Below are 18,086 nucleotides of genomic sequence, written 5' to 3' on the forward strand. Positions count from 1 at the left end.
ACAGAATTTACAGAAAAATTCTGAAAAATTAGGATGGCATTTAGCAAAAAATCCGACTTAACAATAGGCCCTGAATTTTTATTTAAGACAGTTTTCAACTGGCTTACGATTATCCCTTCGCGGCGAGCTGATAAGCTTGCTTTTCTATCTTAATATTAATAATTAGGTACCCTTTTTCAATTTTTTCGCAAGAGAGAAATTGAAGCGGCATACAAAATGTCCCCCTAGCGGTTGCGTTGAAAATTATTTCGGAAGATTGGAAAAGGGTACTTATATATTATTATTGAAATAACTTTTCTGCTGTGTTTCACTCAAGAAATTTATTTTAAACAAAGTTAAGTACGTTTAACGGCTTTAAAATGAGACTAAGTGGGGATTTTTTTATTGTTTCGTTCTCATACAGCATTTATTTTACTGTTAACTGTTAAATTCATTATAGTGAAGTATAGTATATATTATTATAGTAAGTCATACAAATTTTCAAAAAATTTTCAAAAATATGAAATTAGGTCCCAACGAGACTCGAACTCGTGATCTCCTGCTTACTAGGCAGGCGCTTTGCCATCTAAGCCATGAGACCATGAAAACGGCTAATTTTTTCTCAACACTAACCGGCTTCATTTACCAGTGATTAATTTTTTGCGAAACGGGTTTAACATATCATTTGTTTTTCTTTTACTATTGTGCTGTGAAGAAACGGAGCAAAAAATGTGAGTTGATCACATTTCTACGTTCGTATTAAGGAAAACGGATATCCCGGAAGCGTCTGATATGATAAGAAATCAACAATAAATCATTACCGAACTTATTATTTGCACACTAATTTGAATAAATAACACGGTATATTTCAGTCAGGTATACAATTTCCAGTTATGCATAAAAATTAATGCGAATCGAACGTTTCCTCCTCCAAAAGCCACCCCGTAAAGTGAGTGTAATGACTGTTGCTGTCGTAGAGGTAGACGCCGTCCGACATGTCGGTGATCTGCAGCCACACCCTGTCTCCCGCGTTCAAATTCAAAGTCGACTGAAGCGTGAACTGGCTCCACTGATTTCTGGCCGTGTTGGCCACCCAGCCCCGGCCGTTCAGGTAGCCGTTCAGGTAAATGCCGACGCCCAGCCGCAGTTTGTACGGAGAGGCGAACGGGAACTGAGCCAATCCCGTGAACGAGAAGAAGCACCTGCCTGGTCTGGGTGACGTGAATATCCCCGTAGTCAAATCCATGGCCCCTCCAACGTTCACCTTGTTGACTTCGAACGGCATCGGAATGCCCGTCGCCGAGAAGGTCGTGTTCTTCTGGACGTAGAAATACGTGGGCGATGATTTGATATCGGCGAATCCAAATCCCAGCGACTTCTGGAAACCTAAATTTTATGATTTCAAAATTTTAATTCCGGGCGGATTAAAAACAAAAAATGATAAAATTAGATTTGATTCATACCTGGATCGTTTGGTAATTTCGTGAAATTGCAGTAGACATTTTCAACGATGGCAGCTCCCATGACCGAGTACAATCCGCTTAACGTGTGGCCTATGAGCCAAAGGTCTTGGCAAGAGGATGGCATTCCCTGGACGGCCACCTGTCCGGTGCATTCGAACCGGCCCAGCGTGTGCATGCCGGACGAATTTTCCAGCACGGTCCGGCCGAAATTGAGCCTCGTGATTGGCAGTAGGTTTTTATCGGTAATCACTCCTGAATTATTATTACGCAATTATAACCGCTGATCAAAAAATGATCAAATTGTTATTGGGTTTGAAATACTGACCGATATCGGCCAGCGGCGTGGGTAGACTGGAATCGCAATTACAATCGGAAAGAGGTTCGATGCAGTTGTACTCGATGCCGCACTGGCAGGTGTGGACGCTGGCCCGGTTGCCGGACCAGAAATATTGCGGCTTTCCGTGCCGATCGTTCCACCACGAATAAATGTTGCCGTTGATCTCAAACGGAGCACTGGTGCAATCGTACTGTATTCAATTAAAATTCGATTCAACATTTTCAAACTGTATTAATAATCAGTCAACTATAACAATTGATTAAATATACCCGGATTGATTGGTGGCATTCATCGGATAACTGGGCCAATGCCGACATTTGTTTAGTAGTGGCCGAATATTGAATTACCCTGGAGTAGCATCCGGGCTCAGTGCAATGCGAAACGGATATCCGGGATTCGCTGTCGTGCAAAACGGCCGTCGAACCTTGAAAATTTCTTCATTTAGTTTTGAAGTTATTCCAGAATAATTATTTGATAGAATGTAATTTACACCTGTTGTCATGTTACAGTAGACGTAGATGGGGTCGTCGCCAACACCCTGGCCGTCGGGATCGATCCAGTGCATGCCGGAAGTTTGTGACGGAAGAGCCGCCCGAATGTGGCTGCAACTTCTGAGAATGGCGCCGCCCGTTCCGATTGATTGACGATGACGTTCCATTCCAACATCTGGAAGAATTCGCCTCTGGAACGATTCGGCCGTCCTGATTCGCTGCTGTTCAGTCTTCAATTCACTAAGTTCACTTTCCTGCTGTTCGACTTTACGTTCCAGAGTCTCCAGTAGATTCAGAATGGCCGCTAAAATTTCCTTACATCGAAACCACAATTTCGTTAATTGCCTACCATTACGTAATAATAATTATAAATAGCTAAAATCGTCCACTTACATAGTTGTCTCTGAGCTGCTGCAGATGGCCTTCCAAATCGATGGCGTCCGTCTGGCAAATGGACAGAGTAGCACAGAGGAGGAAACAGGCGTGAATGTGATAGGAGATGCCAGCAGCCATGTTGTTAGTTGTTGACTGGGCGCCGGACAGCAGAGAAGTCCCATCTAGCGTGATCACGGTCTGGCCATTTATACACACACACACAGAGTGAGCTGGCGCAGCACTTGGGCGATATCTTCTATGTGCTACAATTGAAAAATAGTACATTATAAACGGGGAAAGAAAATGGACTAAATTATATTTAGCGCTCCTAACGGTTCTTCATTTTGGGAGGGAAATAAGAGCTTCGATATGTTAAGTCAAAAAAAGTCCACTGCGGTTCATTAGGTCTAACACAATTGGTATATCATTGAAATGTTTTTTTTTTCTATCACGAAAATAACAAACAATTGCGAATATAATTAGCGTCAAGACGAAATGCGGTGCTATAATAGGTTATAAGGGTATTATAATTGATGGGGCTATTTCATTTATAGTTTCCTTATGATCTTTCCGACACATTTTCATATTTCGCGGTGTTGTGTAATCAAATTCGAAACTCATCGTCAAATGTATGATGTGCAGCAGCATGTGCGCAATAATGTACCGTTATGTTTGCCGGCAAACAATTCGTCAATACACAGCTATATGGATTACAATTAGAGCAAATATTGACTCGAAACCGTAATAAAAGATGAGGTATATATATTTCAAGCACGACTGGATAAGGAAAGCAAGTGAGTATTATCAACAATGTGTGTCTACCTATACTGTGTGTTCGGTTCGTTAGGTACTCGGCTGGCTCCCCATTTCAACTGGAATATCCAATCTGGTTTTTTTTTCAAAGTGTTTTCAATCTGGAAGAATTCACACGGCGGAGAATGGCGCAATTCCATTGATTCGAATAACGCGCGCGAGCCGTTCAGTGATCCATTTATTCGCTGCAGTAGCCCAGAGTGGTTTACAAAAGAAAAAAGATTGCACAGTCCAAATAAACACTCGAGAATAAGACATTTAAATCTAAAAAGTTGTGACGTTAATTCCACAGCTTTTCATCAATCAGATACTGGCAATCTGCCATCTCCACTCTCGAGTGTTTGATGTATCGAATGAATTGAAATTCGCCCATCGGCTTCTTCAGTTGGAGTGTTTTCATCCCCATGCAAATTATAAAGCCCCGGCACTAATAGCTTTTAGCCGACCATCTAGCGCAATCAACTCAACATAAGTATATATACTGTCTGTAATAGTTTGGGAATCGGACCATATGTCTATACACGAATAATTAATATCTCCGCACGATTTAGGCGATTGTTTGCCGTCCCACACTAATTTGTCTAATAGAGCAACGTTACATGTAATGTACGGCGGCGTCCATTGACGTCAAGAGTTTCCGATGGCAGCAATAATACAAATGGGAAAGTAATGCCATCAGCTTTTGGTGTGGTGTTCTATGCTATCGCTCTTATATAATTGCGTCTCTCGTGTCCTTTTTTATCCGATCAATATCTGACACCAAAGGGCTCTCAAGCCTTTACCCTTTTCTAATAATAGATGTCAACTGAAACTTGTATTTTGTTTGATTCAAAGGAAATCAACTTATATAACCTAACAAGTATAATTCTACACTGTTTTTTCAAACTCTTCAGATAGAGTGAAACATTATTGCAAACTTCTTCTTGTATTTCTTATAGCGCTGGTTGATTGTTAAATGATTTTGGCGCGCTTAAATTATTTGAATTATTACATTTGCCAATAAATATTGAGTTATTGCGGTGAATGAATCAAACGATTCAGGTTTGTCTTTGTTGGGTGTGGTTGACCAGCAGCAGACTCACGTTGCGACTCCACGTCTCGTATTCGACCGGATCGATCAATTGGAAATGAATCACGTTGCCCACCCCTCGTCCTGACTGGCCGCTGCTGCTGCATTTGATCTTGTTTTCATCCAGCTTCTTTGTGGCTTGATGCGATTCCAGCAACTGGCCATCCGATCGGGTCTGCCACGTGATGGACTCGCCAGCGAAACAAGGATCGCCCGTCCGGTTGCCATTCTCCATAATGAACATTCTGTTTGTATAGTACGAGAGATAATCATCAATCAATTCAATTATGCAACGGAACTATCGATTGATCGATCATTATAATTAGTGCCACTGACTTGTCAAAGGTCCAGAGTGGAACGTGGGCCTTCCGGGAACACAGTCCTATCAAGTAAAGATCTTCAAAGGGGAAATACGGGGTTGACTGGGCGGCCGTTAGCAACGGGGCCAGGGCTTTTCTGCCCAGCAGGTAACAACCGCCGTACAGATAAGATGGGTAGGCTGGCCAAGGCCACAGCTCCATACTGACGTAATGTTTACTCTCTGAATGATTCATCAAAAAATGGGAAATTGTCAAATTCAATTGTGTTAAAATGAGGTTGAATTATAATTATTACCCAACTTCCGCTGGGGCGGATTGTCAATGACAATTTGGGTGCCGTAGATGCCGGCCTCGTAGTAAGGGATGGTCTTGGTGATGGCCGTGACGGCCGAGTGAAGACGGCCCTTGTTGACGTAAACGTCGTCGTCGCATTTCAGGACGAACGGGACCTTGGCGCTGCAGAATTGCTGGGCCCAGTGCAGCAAGGCCACCGATTTGGCCGTCAGAATCTCGTAACTGTCCATCATGTCCAGCTGGACAATGTCGCCGAATTGACCGCTCTCCTCCTCCAGTCGACTCTGCAGCGTCGCGTTGGCCGTCCGGCCGGTCAGGAAAACGTGCCGGCCCCAGCTGGTGTCGCCCAGCCGGCCGGCCCACGTCTGACGGACCAGTTGGCGCCTGTCAAAGTGTCCGGGAGCCGAAACAACAACCACGACGACCTTCAATAATCCATCGCTGGCCCGGCACTGGGACTCGGCGTTGATCGAGTACCGGAATGACGTAACGTCGTTCAAATTCCCGCCCAGCAGCTTCAATCCCAGTCGATTGACGGTGTAATTCACGTAAATTTCAACTCCATCGGGGACGGACAAGTGAGCCCGATTTTCCGTCAAAACCACCGGCCGTCCGAAGATGAGCGTGTCGCACGGTAGACTGGCGCAGTGGGCCGGCAGGTGAATGAAATTGCTGGGCCTCGACAACGGGTGGATATCCAGTCCCGTGAGAACTAAATTGAGAAAAACAAAGGCGATCGTGAAATATAAGAATTTCAATCGAGTCCTCCTGACGGTGGCCATTTGATTTTTTGGAATGAAAGTCACGCAACACGCCCAGCATGCACGATCGATGGTGAAATGGGCACCTGTAACACCGGCCACCGGACGCTGACTAACTGTTGATTGAACTTGTCATGTCTCAATTGATGATAATTATCCATGAAGAATTATTTAAAAATTATTTAAAACATTTTTTATGGCGACATTGGCCGACTTATCAGTTCAATCATGACGACCCCCTTCGAAAATTGACGACGACACGAAAGAAATACATTGACATGCCATCGTGAATGGGCACTGCCCAATTTTTATACCGAACGGGGGTAATAAAAGATAATCTAATTTGGAATAAAAAAATGAAATAGCTCAAATTGTGAATTGCTCAAGCATATCCTGTATAAAATAAAATATATAAGAGAAGGTCGATTTGATAGCCGCTTGGTTAATCATGCCAAGACTTTCAAATCAAAATTGTCACGTTAGAACTTCCGCCGATTGCCAGCATGCGATACGTAAGCTAGTCGGCTGTGGTTATGCAAATCAAAGGCTTTTGTTTTTTTAAAAAAGAAAAATATGTTTTGTCAGTACCGCTAGATTTTTACTTGGTGGCCTTGGCTATTATAACAAAATTTTGGTTTTCTTCCTCTTCCTTTCGAAACGAAACAAAAAATTCGTTCTTTTTGGTTTTATGAAATGAGACGGCCATTATGGATTGATGAGAAAGGGGAGTGGGCGAGAAAAAGGAAAAAATCATCTGTCACGTATTCCGCAGTTCCTTTGGTTGACCTTCAAATGTGTTACGAGTTTGCATTGCGCTAGTGTGTAACATCCGGTTGACGCTAGACATCACCCTGAAACTTAATTTGTTTTTTGTTTTTTACATTTAAATGAATAAGAAATTTTCAGATTTTGTGATTATTGAGCGGAAATATTTAATTAATCAAATTTAAGGTAATTTAATAAAGATAAAAAGATAGGTCCCAACGAGACTCGAACTCGTGATCTCCTGCTTACTAGGCAGGCGCTTTGCCATCTAAGCCATGAGACCTTGTTGAAATCGAAATTTTATTGATTATTTAAAATATTTTGATTTGTTAAATGGTAACTTATTTCTCGTTCGATTTCCTGCCAACGACGAAGACAAAAAGTATTGCGCATTATTTTTGTGTGGTTAGCCACAATTCGACGTACAAGGTGCGCTAAAATAATGTCGACGGGGGAAACCCACATCCCGTCATACCGCTGGCACGCAGTTCGGCAGGCTACGAGATAACAACGCACTGCAGCTCTAAACCAATTTCCATCTACGGGAAAATCAATCGCTGCAGGGCACTCTCAAACATTCCAATCATTCAACTAGGCGATCGTCAACAAACGCACGCAGTTTCGGGAAAATCAATGCAGGAATATGACGTCATTGGCATAAATGTATGGAAAATTATTCAAATGACGTCGGATGACGCAGTGACTCAACAGTCGAAAAAATCCCCCCCTCCCAAGACCCGTTTCTTTATTCTTTTCCGTCAAAATAAAATTAACTTTCCAACAGGTTCAGAAATTATATGCTAAATATTTAATTAGTTTGAAAGTATCTAGAAAGCCATGCCTACAGCTAAGACGTCACATACTTTTACTACAGGTTTGTGCAGGTGCTATGACGTCACGCAGTCCTGTTACATTGGCCACCAGATGATATACAATCGGCTTATTAAATAGCCCCAACGGATTTCTCATACGGTGGTCCGAGCGCGGTCTTTTTAAATCATTTGAAAAATTCCCTTTTATTAATTATTCATTATTATGACACTCCAAAACATTTTGGGGATGATGCATATATTTTGACGAAAGTTTAACGACCTTGAACATATGTATTACTCGCACTAAATTGCGCCACATATAGGAAGTATCGCCGTATAAGAAAAAAAAAAAAACCACCGAAAATCCCGCCGGAAATTAAAATTTGAATATCTTTTAAAAGATGAAAAAAACAACCTGCTATGTTACACGCTACTATAGTAAAAAAGCCTGCGGCGATCCCTGACGCACCACGAATCTCTCTGCTATACACGCGTCCACACATTCCTAGAAAACCAGTTTGAAAAAATACAAAATAAAATTCCCTTTAGACTTGCGTCATCCGGCAAGAAAAGGAGAGAGGTGTAATGCGTCATCGTATTTCCGGCGCCGAATTTTATTCCCGAGAGGGTCGTGCTAGGCGAAAGAAAAACCCAAACCAAATTCAAGATGGATGGAAACGGAACTGGGAGGTACCCAAATCTCAACCTATTTGAAGGCAGCAACTAACGGGTAAGAACGTACTCACTCGCAACAAGTCCAACATCCCACACCTCTGCCAGCTCAGCCAGCAGTTGCCCAGCCATTCAACCAACACAGTTCTCCCTTCAATCGAAACGCCACTCGTAGTGCATTCAAGAGTTTCAGCGCGCCTAATTTGAAATCTCTCAACAAGTGCTGCTCTTCTAGTGCGTTCGGTTCTTACTACCAGTGAAATATCTTTAGTGTCACAATGCATTCATCATCCAATCAGAGATTTTTGAAATGGGGAGCCCTCCTCTTCAACTTTATCGTCCTCGTAAGTTGTTGAATTTTCCTAGTACATTTAAATTTCCCGCTCAATTTTTTTAATTTTGAATTTTTGGCTGGCAGATTGTGGGACCGACCCTGATGGCCTTGTCACTCCGGGTCCTTTTCGATCCCGATTTCACCCACTTGTTTTTCCACGACGGTAATTATTTCGTCGGACACATTCTGGTCGCCATCGGCGCTTTGATGACAGTGGCCGGAATCCTCGGATGCATCGGAGTCTTGGCCGAAAACAGCTGCCTCCTCTGGATGGTAAACAAAATTTGAACAAATTAATTATCAGACAATCATCATATCTAAATTGTCATTCTTTCTTCCAATAGTTTTTCGCTTCCATGGCAATTTTCCTGATTACCGAAATCGTCGGAGGTTTCGTCCTCTACCAGCAGCAGGCCGACCTGCAGAACGACGTCCACAATTCCATCCGGGTGGCCGTCGAGCGTCACTATGGCAACGACCTCTCCAACACCACCAAACTGGACCTCATCCAAGAAGCCGTGAGTGTTGTGCTGCTCTTTTATTTATCATTTGCTCTCGTTAGTCCTTCATTCAATTGACTTTCTCCTTTTTAGTGGAAATGTTGCGGAACGACGGGCTACAAGAGCTGGTCCCGCTCCGAGTACGGCAAACGCCACATGACCCGCGATTTCATCGACAAGGACGCCACTTACACGGTCCCGAAATCCTGCTGCGTCGACCAGACGTCCTTCGAATGCGAGCGAGTCTCCTTTTCGGACGGTGTCCGCGGTGAAGATCAATCGAGAGTTCTCTTCCAGGAGGTATAGTACGATTGCTCGCCGCTGTACCTCATTGGCGCTCGCCGCTGTACCTCAATGAATTCAATTCATTTCTTTTTCTGGTCTGTGTGTTGATAGGGATGCGGTAAGAAATTGGTGGACACCATCAACAGCTACGCCAGGTACACCTTCGTCACCATCACCGTAGTGGCGGTCGTCCAGATCGTTGCCATGGTGTTGACGGCACTTTTCGCCGTCAACATCCGCCAGCAAGTGAGCGGTGACAGCCGATTCACTTCGCGACAGGGTCTCAATTCATCTTACGCATCAGCGCCCATGCTATCCAAGTATGTATTGCAATTCCGCACTCGATATAACATCAAACTCTAAACCTTAATTTTAAAAGTTCTTTTTCTTTTCATAATCACAGCGCCGAATCGGCCGATTCCAAACGACAATTCACCCCTTCTTCCACATCGATGAACTCGTTAAATCTGGAGCCGGTCATCATGTCCAAATCGTCATCGCTTGTTTGAATCAATCGAACATTTTTTAAAAAATTTTTTCCTAATTTAATTCGAGTGTCTTATTTTCTAGCCATAAAATTGTATGAACATTATAGCGTTTATATAGATGAGAGAAGAAGAATCAAATCAGGAATTCCAAATAATCTCCCCCCACCATGAAAATTCTGTGTGAATGTACATACGTGTGAATGAATGTTGATGACGAATTGCCTTTGATTAATCACGCCGACGACGACTACATAAAAATGTGACAAGACTTTATGACAATACATCGACTGATTGTTACCGACTCTTTTATATAGACCTCTCATTTGGCATTTTATCCTTGTACAAAAGACGATTGTTCATTCAACTTCCCTTTTTGATATCAAACATCTTCATCGACTACTATTTTAATAATTAGCGACTTGTACTAATTATAACGAACGTTTCATGTAGGACAAATGTCTAAAAAACTTAACGGACTATCAGAATTCAGACTCGAAGAATTTTAATTGGACATCCGGACTCATTCAACTAACTTACAAGGATATATGCCTTTGAACTGAAAATACAAGAATTTTATATCGATTTAATGAACAAAAATATGTAATGTAGGGTAAAACCTGATTTCCTGGAAGAAAATGGGCCGAGGTATAATAATGATTCTATAAGGTTCCATCCGGAAGAGGAAATGACTCGTTATTTTTACCAGATATAATAGAAGCGGATAAGAAAAAAAAGGTCAAAGGGCTGGAGGTTGACATTTCCTATCCGCATTGTCCGTTTTTTCTTCAAGTTTCTACTTTTTTTCCAATATAATCCGAGTGGTTTGACGATGGTGGACAGCAGTACAAGTCCAGCCGTGTCATGTCCAGCAGCGCCAAGAGGAGCCGTTCGATTCTAGCGATGGTGGTGGTGCTGGTGCTGGCCGGATTCATCACGGCCATCCACGGCTGGAAGGTGCAGATAGTGCCGAAAACGACTAGTGTCAAGTACGTCGTTCCAGTGGTGACGTCTTTCACGACAGTCCCGTCGACTTGTTACGTCGCAGTCAACGTGACGGGCGGCTGCCGGAGACGGCGCTCGCTGGAAGAGAAACCCGACGTCATCCAGCTGGATGATGACATACTCCCCACTTTGCCAAGGTAAATGGAGCGCGGATAATTGGATTCAGTCCAACATTTTTTGAAATATTTTTGAATTTCCCGCGCTCGCACAAATTTTAAAAAAGGCTGGAAGCGTCTGCCATCGCCCAGAGTCATTCAATGGCGCCATCCATCGAGGCGAGTGTCGAAAATGTGTCGGATGAGACATTTCATCCGGAATCCAAAAGAGGATTGACATTCACCGTCCGGCCGCTGGATTTCACCCGAAAAATCACCAGAGGCTACACGAAAATCAACCGCTGGATCAGCGACAACCGTCCGCACTTCGGATTGACTTACGTCGACTTCCAAACGGTCACCTTGACCCGGACGACCGTTTCCACCGTGACCGACGGCCAGAAATCCTTCGCCGTTGTCGGCTGTCTCCCTTCCGGATTCGCCTACACCCCTTGCTAAATTATTATTCACAAAATTATTATTTCTAATTTATTCAAAAATTAAAATTCTGATTATTTAAATACACACACAAATTAGCGATTCAATTTGGGTTGGGCTCTTTCTATCTCCTAGACATTTCAAGGGCGTTTCCGATTCTCCTGGAAAGATTTACACACCCGCCCGTCTTGTAATTTTATTATATTTCACGCTATCATATCACGCCGATCGACGCAATGAAAACCCTTTTATAACTCTAAGAAGAAACATATAATCCGAGTTTATTCTTTTTCATCCATCACCATAAAAATAAAAAAAGGATAGGGATGGATGGATTGATTGATTTCGATTTGCCTTTAACGACATTCGTTTCGGCTGTTGGTCGATTATTCAAGGGCGCGGTCATCACGCGGTCAAGGTGAAGAGGAGAAAAAAGCCCAAAAGATTTCGGGTGTTTATTCAGTCGGCGGCAATCGCTCGTTCATTCCGCACGCGATCCAGCTGGAATAAATAAAATAAAAACATTCGATTTCAAATTTCGTCTAGACGCGGGAAAAAAATAAGAGAGAAACGTGAGGAGATTTGCTGATCGCGTTCAAACTTATTTGGCTGACCGCGTTTCTTGTTAGGGCCAGCAAGGAAATGTCCGTCGGAAAGCTGCCACTCGTTTGGGTTGTTGGAGTGCTGGCCGTCTGCTGCTGGATCGTGTCGGGACTGTCGGCCGGCAGCCGGGAGGTTGTTCAATTGGCGGCGGACGCTCATTTACATCCGCTGAGTCGGCTGGCCGTCCTCCAGCAAGTGCCCAGTCGCCTGATGGCGTCCAAAGCCATGACGACGTTCGTCGTTTACCGGACCACCATCCCGACTTGTAGCTTCACGACGTCTTGCGCAATGATCAACGGCGCCGTGACGGCCTGCAGACGTCTCGACCGCGACGTCGACATTGACGCCATCCTGCCCAACAAACCCGTCAAGTTGAAATTCATTTTATAAATCAACCAAATTTAATTTGAAAAAAAAAATTCAATTTTATTTGAAAAAATGTTTGAAATTAATTTGAAAAATGTTTGAAATTAATTTGAAAAATTTTGAAATTTATTTTGAAATTTTTTAAATTAATTTTTAAAAATGTAACAAATTAATTTTAAAAATGTTGAAATTAATTTGAAAAATGATTTGAAATTTGTTAGAATTCAGACGACTATGGCTCCGGAGGAATCGCCGGCCATTGTTTTCGTTCCGGACATTCTCAGTTCGAACGAGCCTCGCGATGTGCTGGTCAACGGATTGCTGCCGGGCGGAAGTTGCGGCCCAGCAGCATCTTTGGCCGGCTCGACTTTTGGCGTCACCATCATCTACACCCGGACCATCATTTCCGATTTCACTTGCCTCAACTCCGTCACGCAGACCAACACTTTCACGCTGGCAGGCTGCACCCCAACCGGCCTCGTTTACTGCAGTCTCTAAAATACTAATCAACTTGAATTCATTCCGATATTACGTGTTTTTAATACACTTGCGCTTCCACGTCTATTCACCATTTTGTTATATTCCCATGTGATTATTCCAACCGCACGTACACACAAGCCTAATGGGTTTTCTGGGTTCCTTGGGAATTTTATTGACCTTGCCGATTAATTCTATAAGACACACGTCGGACCTTTTAGGGTCGAGTTGCTAGCAGCGCTGGGCGCTGGGCGCTGGCTGTCAGTCACCTGTCCAAGGGCGGGAGAGGTTGATGACCGCGCGGTCGGACGACGTTGATTTCTTATCGCATTTGACCGCAAGAACCCAACAGCCATCACTATGCAGCCATCAATCCAACCAGCCACAGCGCTGGACAATAGTCTTATCTTTTATATCAAATAGAAATTTGCTGAATTTTGTCTTTTTGTTTTCTGTGAGCGGCTGAATTAAAAATAGAGAAATCCATTCCATTATTCGAATGTAATTGAAAACTACTCACACAGTCGCTTAACAGAATTGCGAGCACAATTGCAAACTCCCTCCGGGGAAAATCGATAGTTTAAAAGGATCGATCCTCCTCCCCACCCCAGGATCCTCTTGTTGTGTCGAGGGTTAAACACGAGCTCGACTGAGAAGGGGTCGACTTTTGTTGGCGTCTGAAATGCTCCAGCACAAGACGGGCGTGGCCCTGATGTGCCTTGCTCTTTTATGTAGACAAGGACAAAAAGTCTGTCAAAGTCCGTGACCTTTTCGGGTGCTCCATTGAAATCCTGTGCGCAAGAAACTTGAAAAAGAATAAGGAGAGACGGTTTGGCAAATGCGCCTTTGGCTGATATATGTATGCGATGCAGCCACTTGTGAACTGGCAACATCAGCAACGGCGCAGAGAAAACGAGGGATGATTCATTCACAATTTTCCACCACATCGTCCACATGATCCAGGCTGCTGGGAGATTTCACCCGACGAATGATTATTATGTCATCCCCTCGGCTGGAGCTGGAAATTTGGCGGCAATATTGAAACCAACAGCAGTCTAGACATGAACGTTATTTAACCAAATAATCATTTTTTGTGTCTATAAAAAGGCGATGGTACAACTCAAATATTCGCCAGTGAATAATAAATCTCCGGCCATCATTCATCGCAGCAACCGTCGAGCGCGTCTGTGCAATAAAAAAAAAATCAGCAAAAGAAAAATGGCTGTTTGTAATAAGTTAATCAACTTATTGACGTTGGTTTTAATCGGGACTTTGCCCATCACTTCCGTTCGTTCGGCCGCCGTTCTAATGGCTCCCGCTAGTAGGACATTTTCCAACATAACCGTCACCAAAGTCGTTACGGCCACCCAGGCCACCACCACCACCCAATCGTAAGTGTTATTTTTAAAAAATCAAATATTTTATTTTTTGATTGATTATCGATCGATATTTCCATATAAATAAGAGCGGTGCTAACGTGCACAACTCTGGCGGCACCTCTAACCATCACCGCCGTCCCCCCCTGTCGCCGGAAGAAACAGTTGCGGGGCCTTCCGGTAGTGGCCTTTTATTACACGGTCGCCGGCGAAGATATCGACCAGTTTCACTCGCTCAACCCCACTCACGTTCTCAAGTATGGATGAAGCTCTCGCCCGAGGCCCTTATAATATTCCTTCCTTCCTTTCTTATATGGTACATCTATATTTGATTGAGTTGCACTCGATCATTTTATTCCCCTTTTATTATTTGATTCTCGCCGACGACGCCGACAAAGAGTGGAGCCGTCCGCCGAGCTGCAAGTGCCGGAAGAATCACTTGGTGATGAAGGTGAGGTACGAGCGGGAGTTTGGGTGGTTCCCATCGTCGGCCGTCCGGCCGTTGAGGTGATTGATTCGTCGTTCGATGCTGATGGAATTCGATCGTCGGCGGAGGCCATCCGCAGCAGCCATTTGGCTGATTCTCGTCTCTTTTCCGCTTTCCTCTCCTCCCTGTTATCCGGTTGGCCATTTCCCAGCATTCCGGTCGTCACCGTCACCAGGTGCGTCTAGATTACACACAATACATCCGCCCGAATGTAATCAATTCTTTTATCATTTTCACCTTATTATTTTGGGTTGACGTTTTTGATGCAGGACTGTCTACACGGCCACGTCGACGGCCACTTTGTTCACGTCGACGTCCGTCCACACTTTATTGTCGGGCCCGGCTTTGTGTCTGCCGGCCGATTTCGTCGCCTGCCCCTCCTGGGAAATCGAAGAAGAAGAAGCTCCGACACCCAGCACCACCGACGATCCCGACATTCCCTCGACCGACGTCCTTTGAGAATATTTAACCAGCAAATGTCATTGCATTTGTTTCCAAATGTTGATGTAATAACACTATATAATTCTATGCATAATTAAAAATCAACAATCAATTTAAAAATATTTCATTTTCAATTATTGATTGAGGAGAATTGAATCAAATAGTGAGATGAGAATTCCAATTGAAAATCGTTTGGCGCCTTGATTCTAACCAGCGTCACGTGGCATTTATAGAGTTTAAAAGTATGCAGCTGCAGAGAGTTCAAGTTCACGCAGACGCAATTTCCGCTGTGGAGAAAAAACAAAACAAAAACAAAAACAAATGAAAGTTCAACGGCGGCCACTTATTGGTGTGTGTCACCAGCAACAGCAGAGAGCCGGATATCCATCCATCTCATTGGTCGATTGGGTGGTGTCTTTTGATATTATCAGCTGCTTTTATATAGCCTTTTATTCTCTCTCTAAATTCTTCTTCTTCTTTGTCTATTCGGTTGATGTGGATTATATTAGAGTTGGATCGTGTTGCGTGTGATTTCTTGGTTTTGTGCGTTTGATTTTTGAACCGACTCTCCTCTCTTTATGCGGATAGAGGAGAGACGAATGGAGAAGAGATAAGAAAAACTTTTAACCTTCGATGACCATTTCGAAATGAAAGAAGAAGAAGAATTCCGCATCGACTCCTCCTACTTCTTTTTCTATTGTGGGTATTTGATTTGATTTTGTCGTTGTGTGTGCTATGTCGTGGCCGGGCCACTGGCGTATAAAAGCCGAGGCGACAGCAGCTTCTTTCTTCAGAGATTTACCCGAGTCCAGTGAGAGAAGCCAACAGACCAGAAAAGAAAAGAAAAAAAGATGTTGTCCAAAATCTTGTTGGTCGCCCTGTTCACTTCGATGGTCCTGGCCGTGGACTACCAACGGGAGGCAGACGAGGAGGCCCAGCAGCAGGAGCAGGAAGAACTGATCCAGCCGACGGCCCGTTTCTTCGCCTTCCAAACGACTAAGACTACCGTCACTGTCGTCACCGTGTAAGTTGAAAATATATAAGAATAGCTGCTGGAATTGGATTTTGAATTGACTTTGACATATTTTTTGGGACGCAGGACCGTCGAGAAAACTGTCCCGTCGACCTGCGCTTCTTTGGCGACCAGTGTGACGGCCTGCAGGCGCAGGAGAAGCGCAGTTGAAAAGCCCGTCATTCTCTCATTCGATGAAGACGAGAAAATCGACCTGTTCAATCCATCGCCCGTCCAACCGTAAGCGTCAAACATTTTTGGCGGGTAAATTTGAAAATTCAAAAAATTAACATTTTGATTTTCAGACTCGAAACGACACAGGCCGTCAGTTTGGACACGCCCGTCAGCGCGTTCGAAGGTTTGGAATCGTCTAGCGGCTCACCGGTCGAGGTGGACATTGTCGGCCTGCAGTCCGACTGCGTGGGACGTCGTTTCGGCCTCGTGTCGATGTTGGCATCCAACGTGGCTTCGGCTTTCCCGGGAGTCAACTCCGTGTCGAATTTGGCGTCCAGTTTGGCCTCCAACTTGAGTCTGACTCTGCGCTTCAAAACGACGCTGACGGCCACCGTCACCGTCACCAAAACCGTCACCAGCGGCGCAAAGTCTTTCGTCATCTCCAACTGCACGCCCAGCCCGTTCTTGTACGCCATTTGCAAGCCTTAATTCATTTAAAAAAAAAATTATTTTGGCGCCAATTTTTTTTTTTTTTAATTTGAAATTTTTCGATTGACATCATCTTCTACCGATGCCGATATATTATTTAAATACAGTAAAATGTCATCTAAACATTTGCATATGTAACAACCGTCCAAACATGATAACCTATAATGCAAAGAATGCCATCCATTGTCATTTGTTTTTTAAACTAATTATTTAGGGTCATTGGTCTGTGTGTGGTGTCTAAATGTCTGTTCTATTATTTGCTCATTTATAATAATAATCAATTATTGTGTGTGTACTGTTGTGTATTATGTCCCCCTCCCCTTATTCTTACATAATTGTTTCCCTCATTTTCCCCTTACATAACCAAAATACATTTGATATAATCCATTCAATCGTACATTATGTAGTCTGGTGATTCGATTAGGGCTATCAATGGCGAATTGCGCCGAGTTGGCCGATTTCTATCTGCCAACAAAGGGCGATCTTGGTTCTAATCTAGAAAAGAAAAGAAACGAAAAAATGCCGATGAAATCAAAGAAACTGCCGTGACCGCAGAGACGTGACTCTCATGCGCGATCATCGCTCACGAGCAGCCATCACCATCAGCCAAATAGCCATAAAAGTCTATCTCTATTTGATTTCCTGTCTGCGAACACAGCACACCGATAGACAGTCAACACATCGCCAAATACATCTATAAAATAAAAGGAGACAGAGCTAGAGCTTATAAGAAGAAGAAGAAAGACAAAAGATGGATTGCGATGAGGAACATCTGAGAGCAGCACTCAAAGAATAAAAATAAAAGAAACAATAAGGAAAACTCTTTTTCCTTCGATAACGGATCTGTACAGACAGCAACAGCAGCAGCAGCACAGATCATAAATAAGGAAAATCGTTTGCGCAACATTCAAAATTTTCATTAAGAAATGGAAGAATCAAAAAGTGAAAAAGAATAGAAAAGTCAATTGCCGATTTGATTAACGAATTCTCTCCAGGAAATGGAGAGCTAGCTCTTGTGATGTCTACACGAGAGAACTCTCGCTCTCAATCATCAGTCAGCCAGCGATTGTGAATCAATAAGATATGATGATGGGGGGAGAAAGGGGAGAAATAATAAGTAATTAATCAAGTGAGAAACTCGTTTTGATCAAAAGTTTGATTGGGCAGCCGCCCATCAGCTCGTTATATATTCCAGGAGCTCCAACAAGAGAGATAAAGATGTTATACCTACTGTACATTATTAGCTGTATTATGACGCTCCATCTATTCATTTACATATACATATAGGCGTCGAACTTTGACTATTATATCTAAACACGAAATAATCTGCTTTTGATGGATTCCCAATTGAGGGTTCTCGCACCAGCA

The 18,086-nt window shown here is 43.4% G+C and overlaps 7 protein-coding genes across 10 annotated transcripts; 5 read left to right on the forward strand and 2 right to left on the reverse strand.

Annotated features, from left to right (window-relative positions):
• Positions 1-789: 789 nt before the first annotated feature.
• LOC124326161 lies at positions 790-2,805 on the reverse strand. Its single transcript, XM_046784833.1, has 6 exons — positions 2,664-2,805; positions 2,272-2,584; positions 2,049-2,203; positions 1,768-1,969; positions 1,443-1,694; positions 790-1,365 (listed from the first exon to the last, which is right to left on the reverse strand). Exons 1-6 carry the CDS (start codon positions 2,781-2,783, stop codon positions 884-886), a joined length of 1,524 nt encoding a protein of 507 aa, XP_046640789.1. The 5' UTR covers positions 2,784-2,805; the 3' UTR covers positions 790-883.
• Positions 2,806-4,382: 1,577 nt separating this feature from the next.
• LOC124326230 (acetylgalactosaminyl-O-glycosyl-glycoprotein beta-1,3-N-acetylglucosaminyltransferase-like) lies at positions 4,383-5,980 on the reverse strand. Its single transcript, XM_046784944.1, has 3 exons — positions 5,143-5,980; positions 4,864-5,068; positions 4,383-4,772 (listed from the first exon to the last, which is right to left on the reverse strand). Exons 1-3 carry the CDS (start codon positions 5,921-5,923, stop codon positions 4,496-4,498), a joined length of 1,263 nt encoding a protein of 420 aa, XP_046640900.1. The 5' UTR covers positions 5,924-5,980; the 3' UTR covers positions 4,383-4,495.
• A 2,222-nt stretch (positions 5,981-8,202) lies between these two features.
• Positions 8,203-10,345, forward strand: LOC124326362 (tetraspanin-1-like). Of its 3 annotated transcripts, XR_006915544.1 has the most exons (7): positions 8,203-8,495; positions 8,570-8,758; positions 8,830-9,003; positions 9,079-9,285; positions 9,382-9,590; positions 9,650-9,854; positions 9,889-10,345. XR_006915544.1 is itself a non-coding variant. In XM_046785129.1 (6 exons), exons 1-6 carry the CDS (start codon positions 8,430-8,432, stop codon positions 9,777-9,779), a joined length of 975 nt encoding a protein of 324 aa, XP_046641085.1. In that variant the 5' UTR covers positions 8,203-8,429; the 3' UTR covers positions 9,780-10,345. The 3 variants fall into 3 exon arrangements, 2 of the variants coding, with proteins under 2 accessions (XP_046641085.1, XP_046641086.1); XM_046785129.1 differs by having other exon boundaries at positions 9,650-10,345; XM_046785130.1 differs by having other exon boundaries at positions 8,206-8,495; positions 9,674-10,345.
• A 242-nt stretch (positions 10,346-10,587) lies between these two features.
• On the forward strand, positions 10,588-11,393 carry LOC124326538. Its single transcript, XM_046785439.1, has 2 exons — positions 10,588-10,897; positions 10,984-11,393. Exons 1-2 carry the CDS (start codon positions 10,620-10,622, stop codon positions 11,312-11,314), a joined length of 609 nt encoding a protein of 202 aa, XP_046641395.1. The 5' UTR covers positions 10,588-10,619; the 3' UTR covers positions 11,315-11,393.
• A 344-nt stretch (positions 11,394-11,737) lies between these two features.
• On the forward strand, positions 11,738-12,826 carry LOC124326537. 2 transcript variants are annotated; one of them, XM_046785438.1, is made up of 3 exons: positions 11,738-11,865; positions 11,923-12,267; positions 12,484-12,826. In XM_046785438.1, exons 2-3 carry the CDS (start codon positions 11,936-11,938, stop codon positions 12,758-12,760), a joined length of 609 nt encoding a protein of 202 aa, XP_046641394.1. In that variant the 5' UTR covers positions 11,738-11,865; positions 11,923-11,935; the 3' UTR covers positions 12,761-12,826. The 2 variants fall into 2 exon arrangements, with proteins under 2 accessions (XP_046641394.1, XP_046641393.1); XM_046785437.1 differs by having other exon boundaries at positions 11,738-12,267.
• Positions 12,827-13,883: 1,057 nt separating this feature from the next.
• Positions 13,884-15,157, forward strand: LOC124326445. The gene is made up of 4 exons (XM_046785278.1): positions 13,884-14,130; positions 14,205-14,372; positions 14,514-14,777; positions 14,872-15,157. Exons 1-4 carry the CDS (start codon positions 13,958-13,960, stop codon positions 15,059-15,061), a joined length of 795 nt encoding a protein of 264 aa, XP_046641234.1. The 5' UTR covers positions 13,884-13,957; the 3' UTR covers positions 15,062-15,157.
• Positions 15,158-15,816: 659 nt separating this feature from the next.
• LOC124326505 lies at positions 15,817-17,110 on the forward strand. Its single transcript, XM_046785395.1, has 3 exons — positions 15,817-16,067; positions 16,143-16,295; positions 16,361-17,110. Exons 1-3 carry the CDS (start codon positions 15,895-15,897, stop codon positions 16,716-16,718), a joined length of 684 nt encoding a protein of 227 aa, XP_046641351.1. The 5' UTR covers positions 15,817-15,894; the 3' UTR covers positions 16,719-17,110.
• The last annotated feature ends 976 nt before the right edge of the window (positions 17,111-18,086 follow it).

This window comes from Daphnia pulicaria, chromosome 2 (genome assembly GCF_021234035.1).
Source record: "Daphnia pulicaria isolate SC F1-1A chromosome 2, SC_F0-13Bv2, whole genome shotgun sequence".
NCBI classification, from domain to species: domain Eukaryota; kingdom Metazoa; phylum Arthropoda; class Branchiopoda; order Diplostraca; family Daphniidae; genus Daphnia; species Daphnia pulicaria.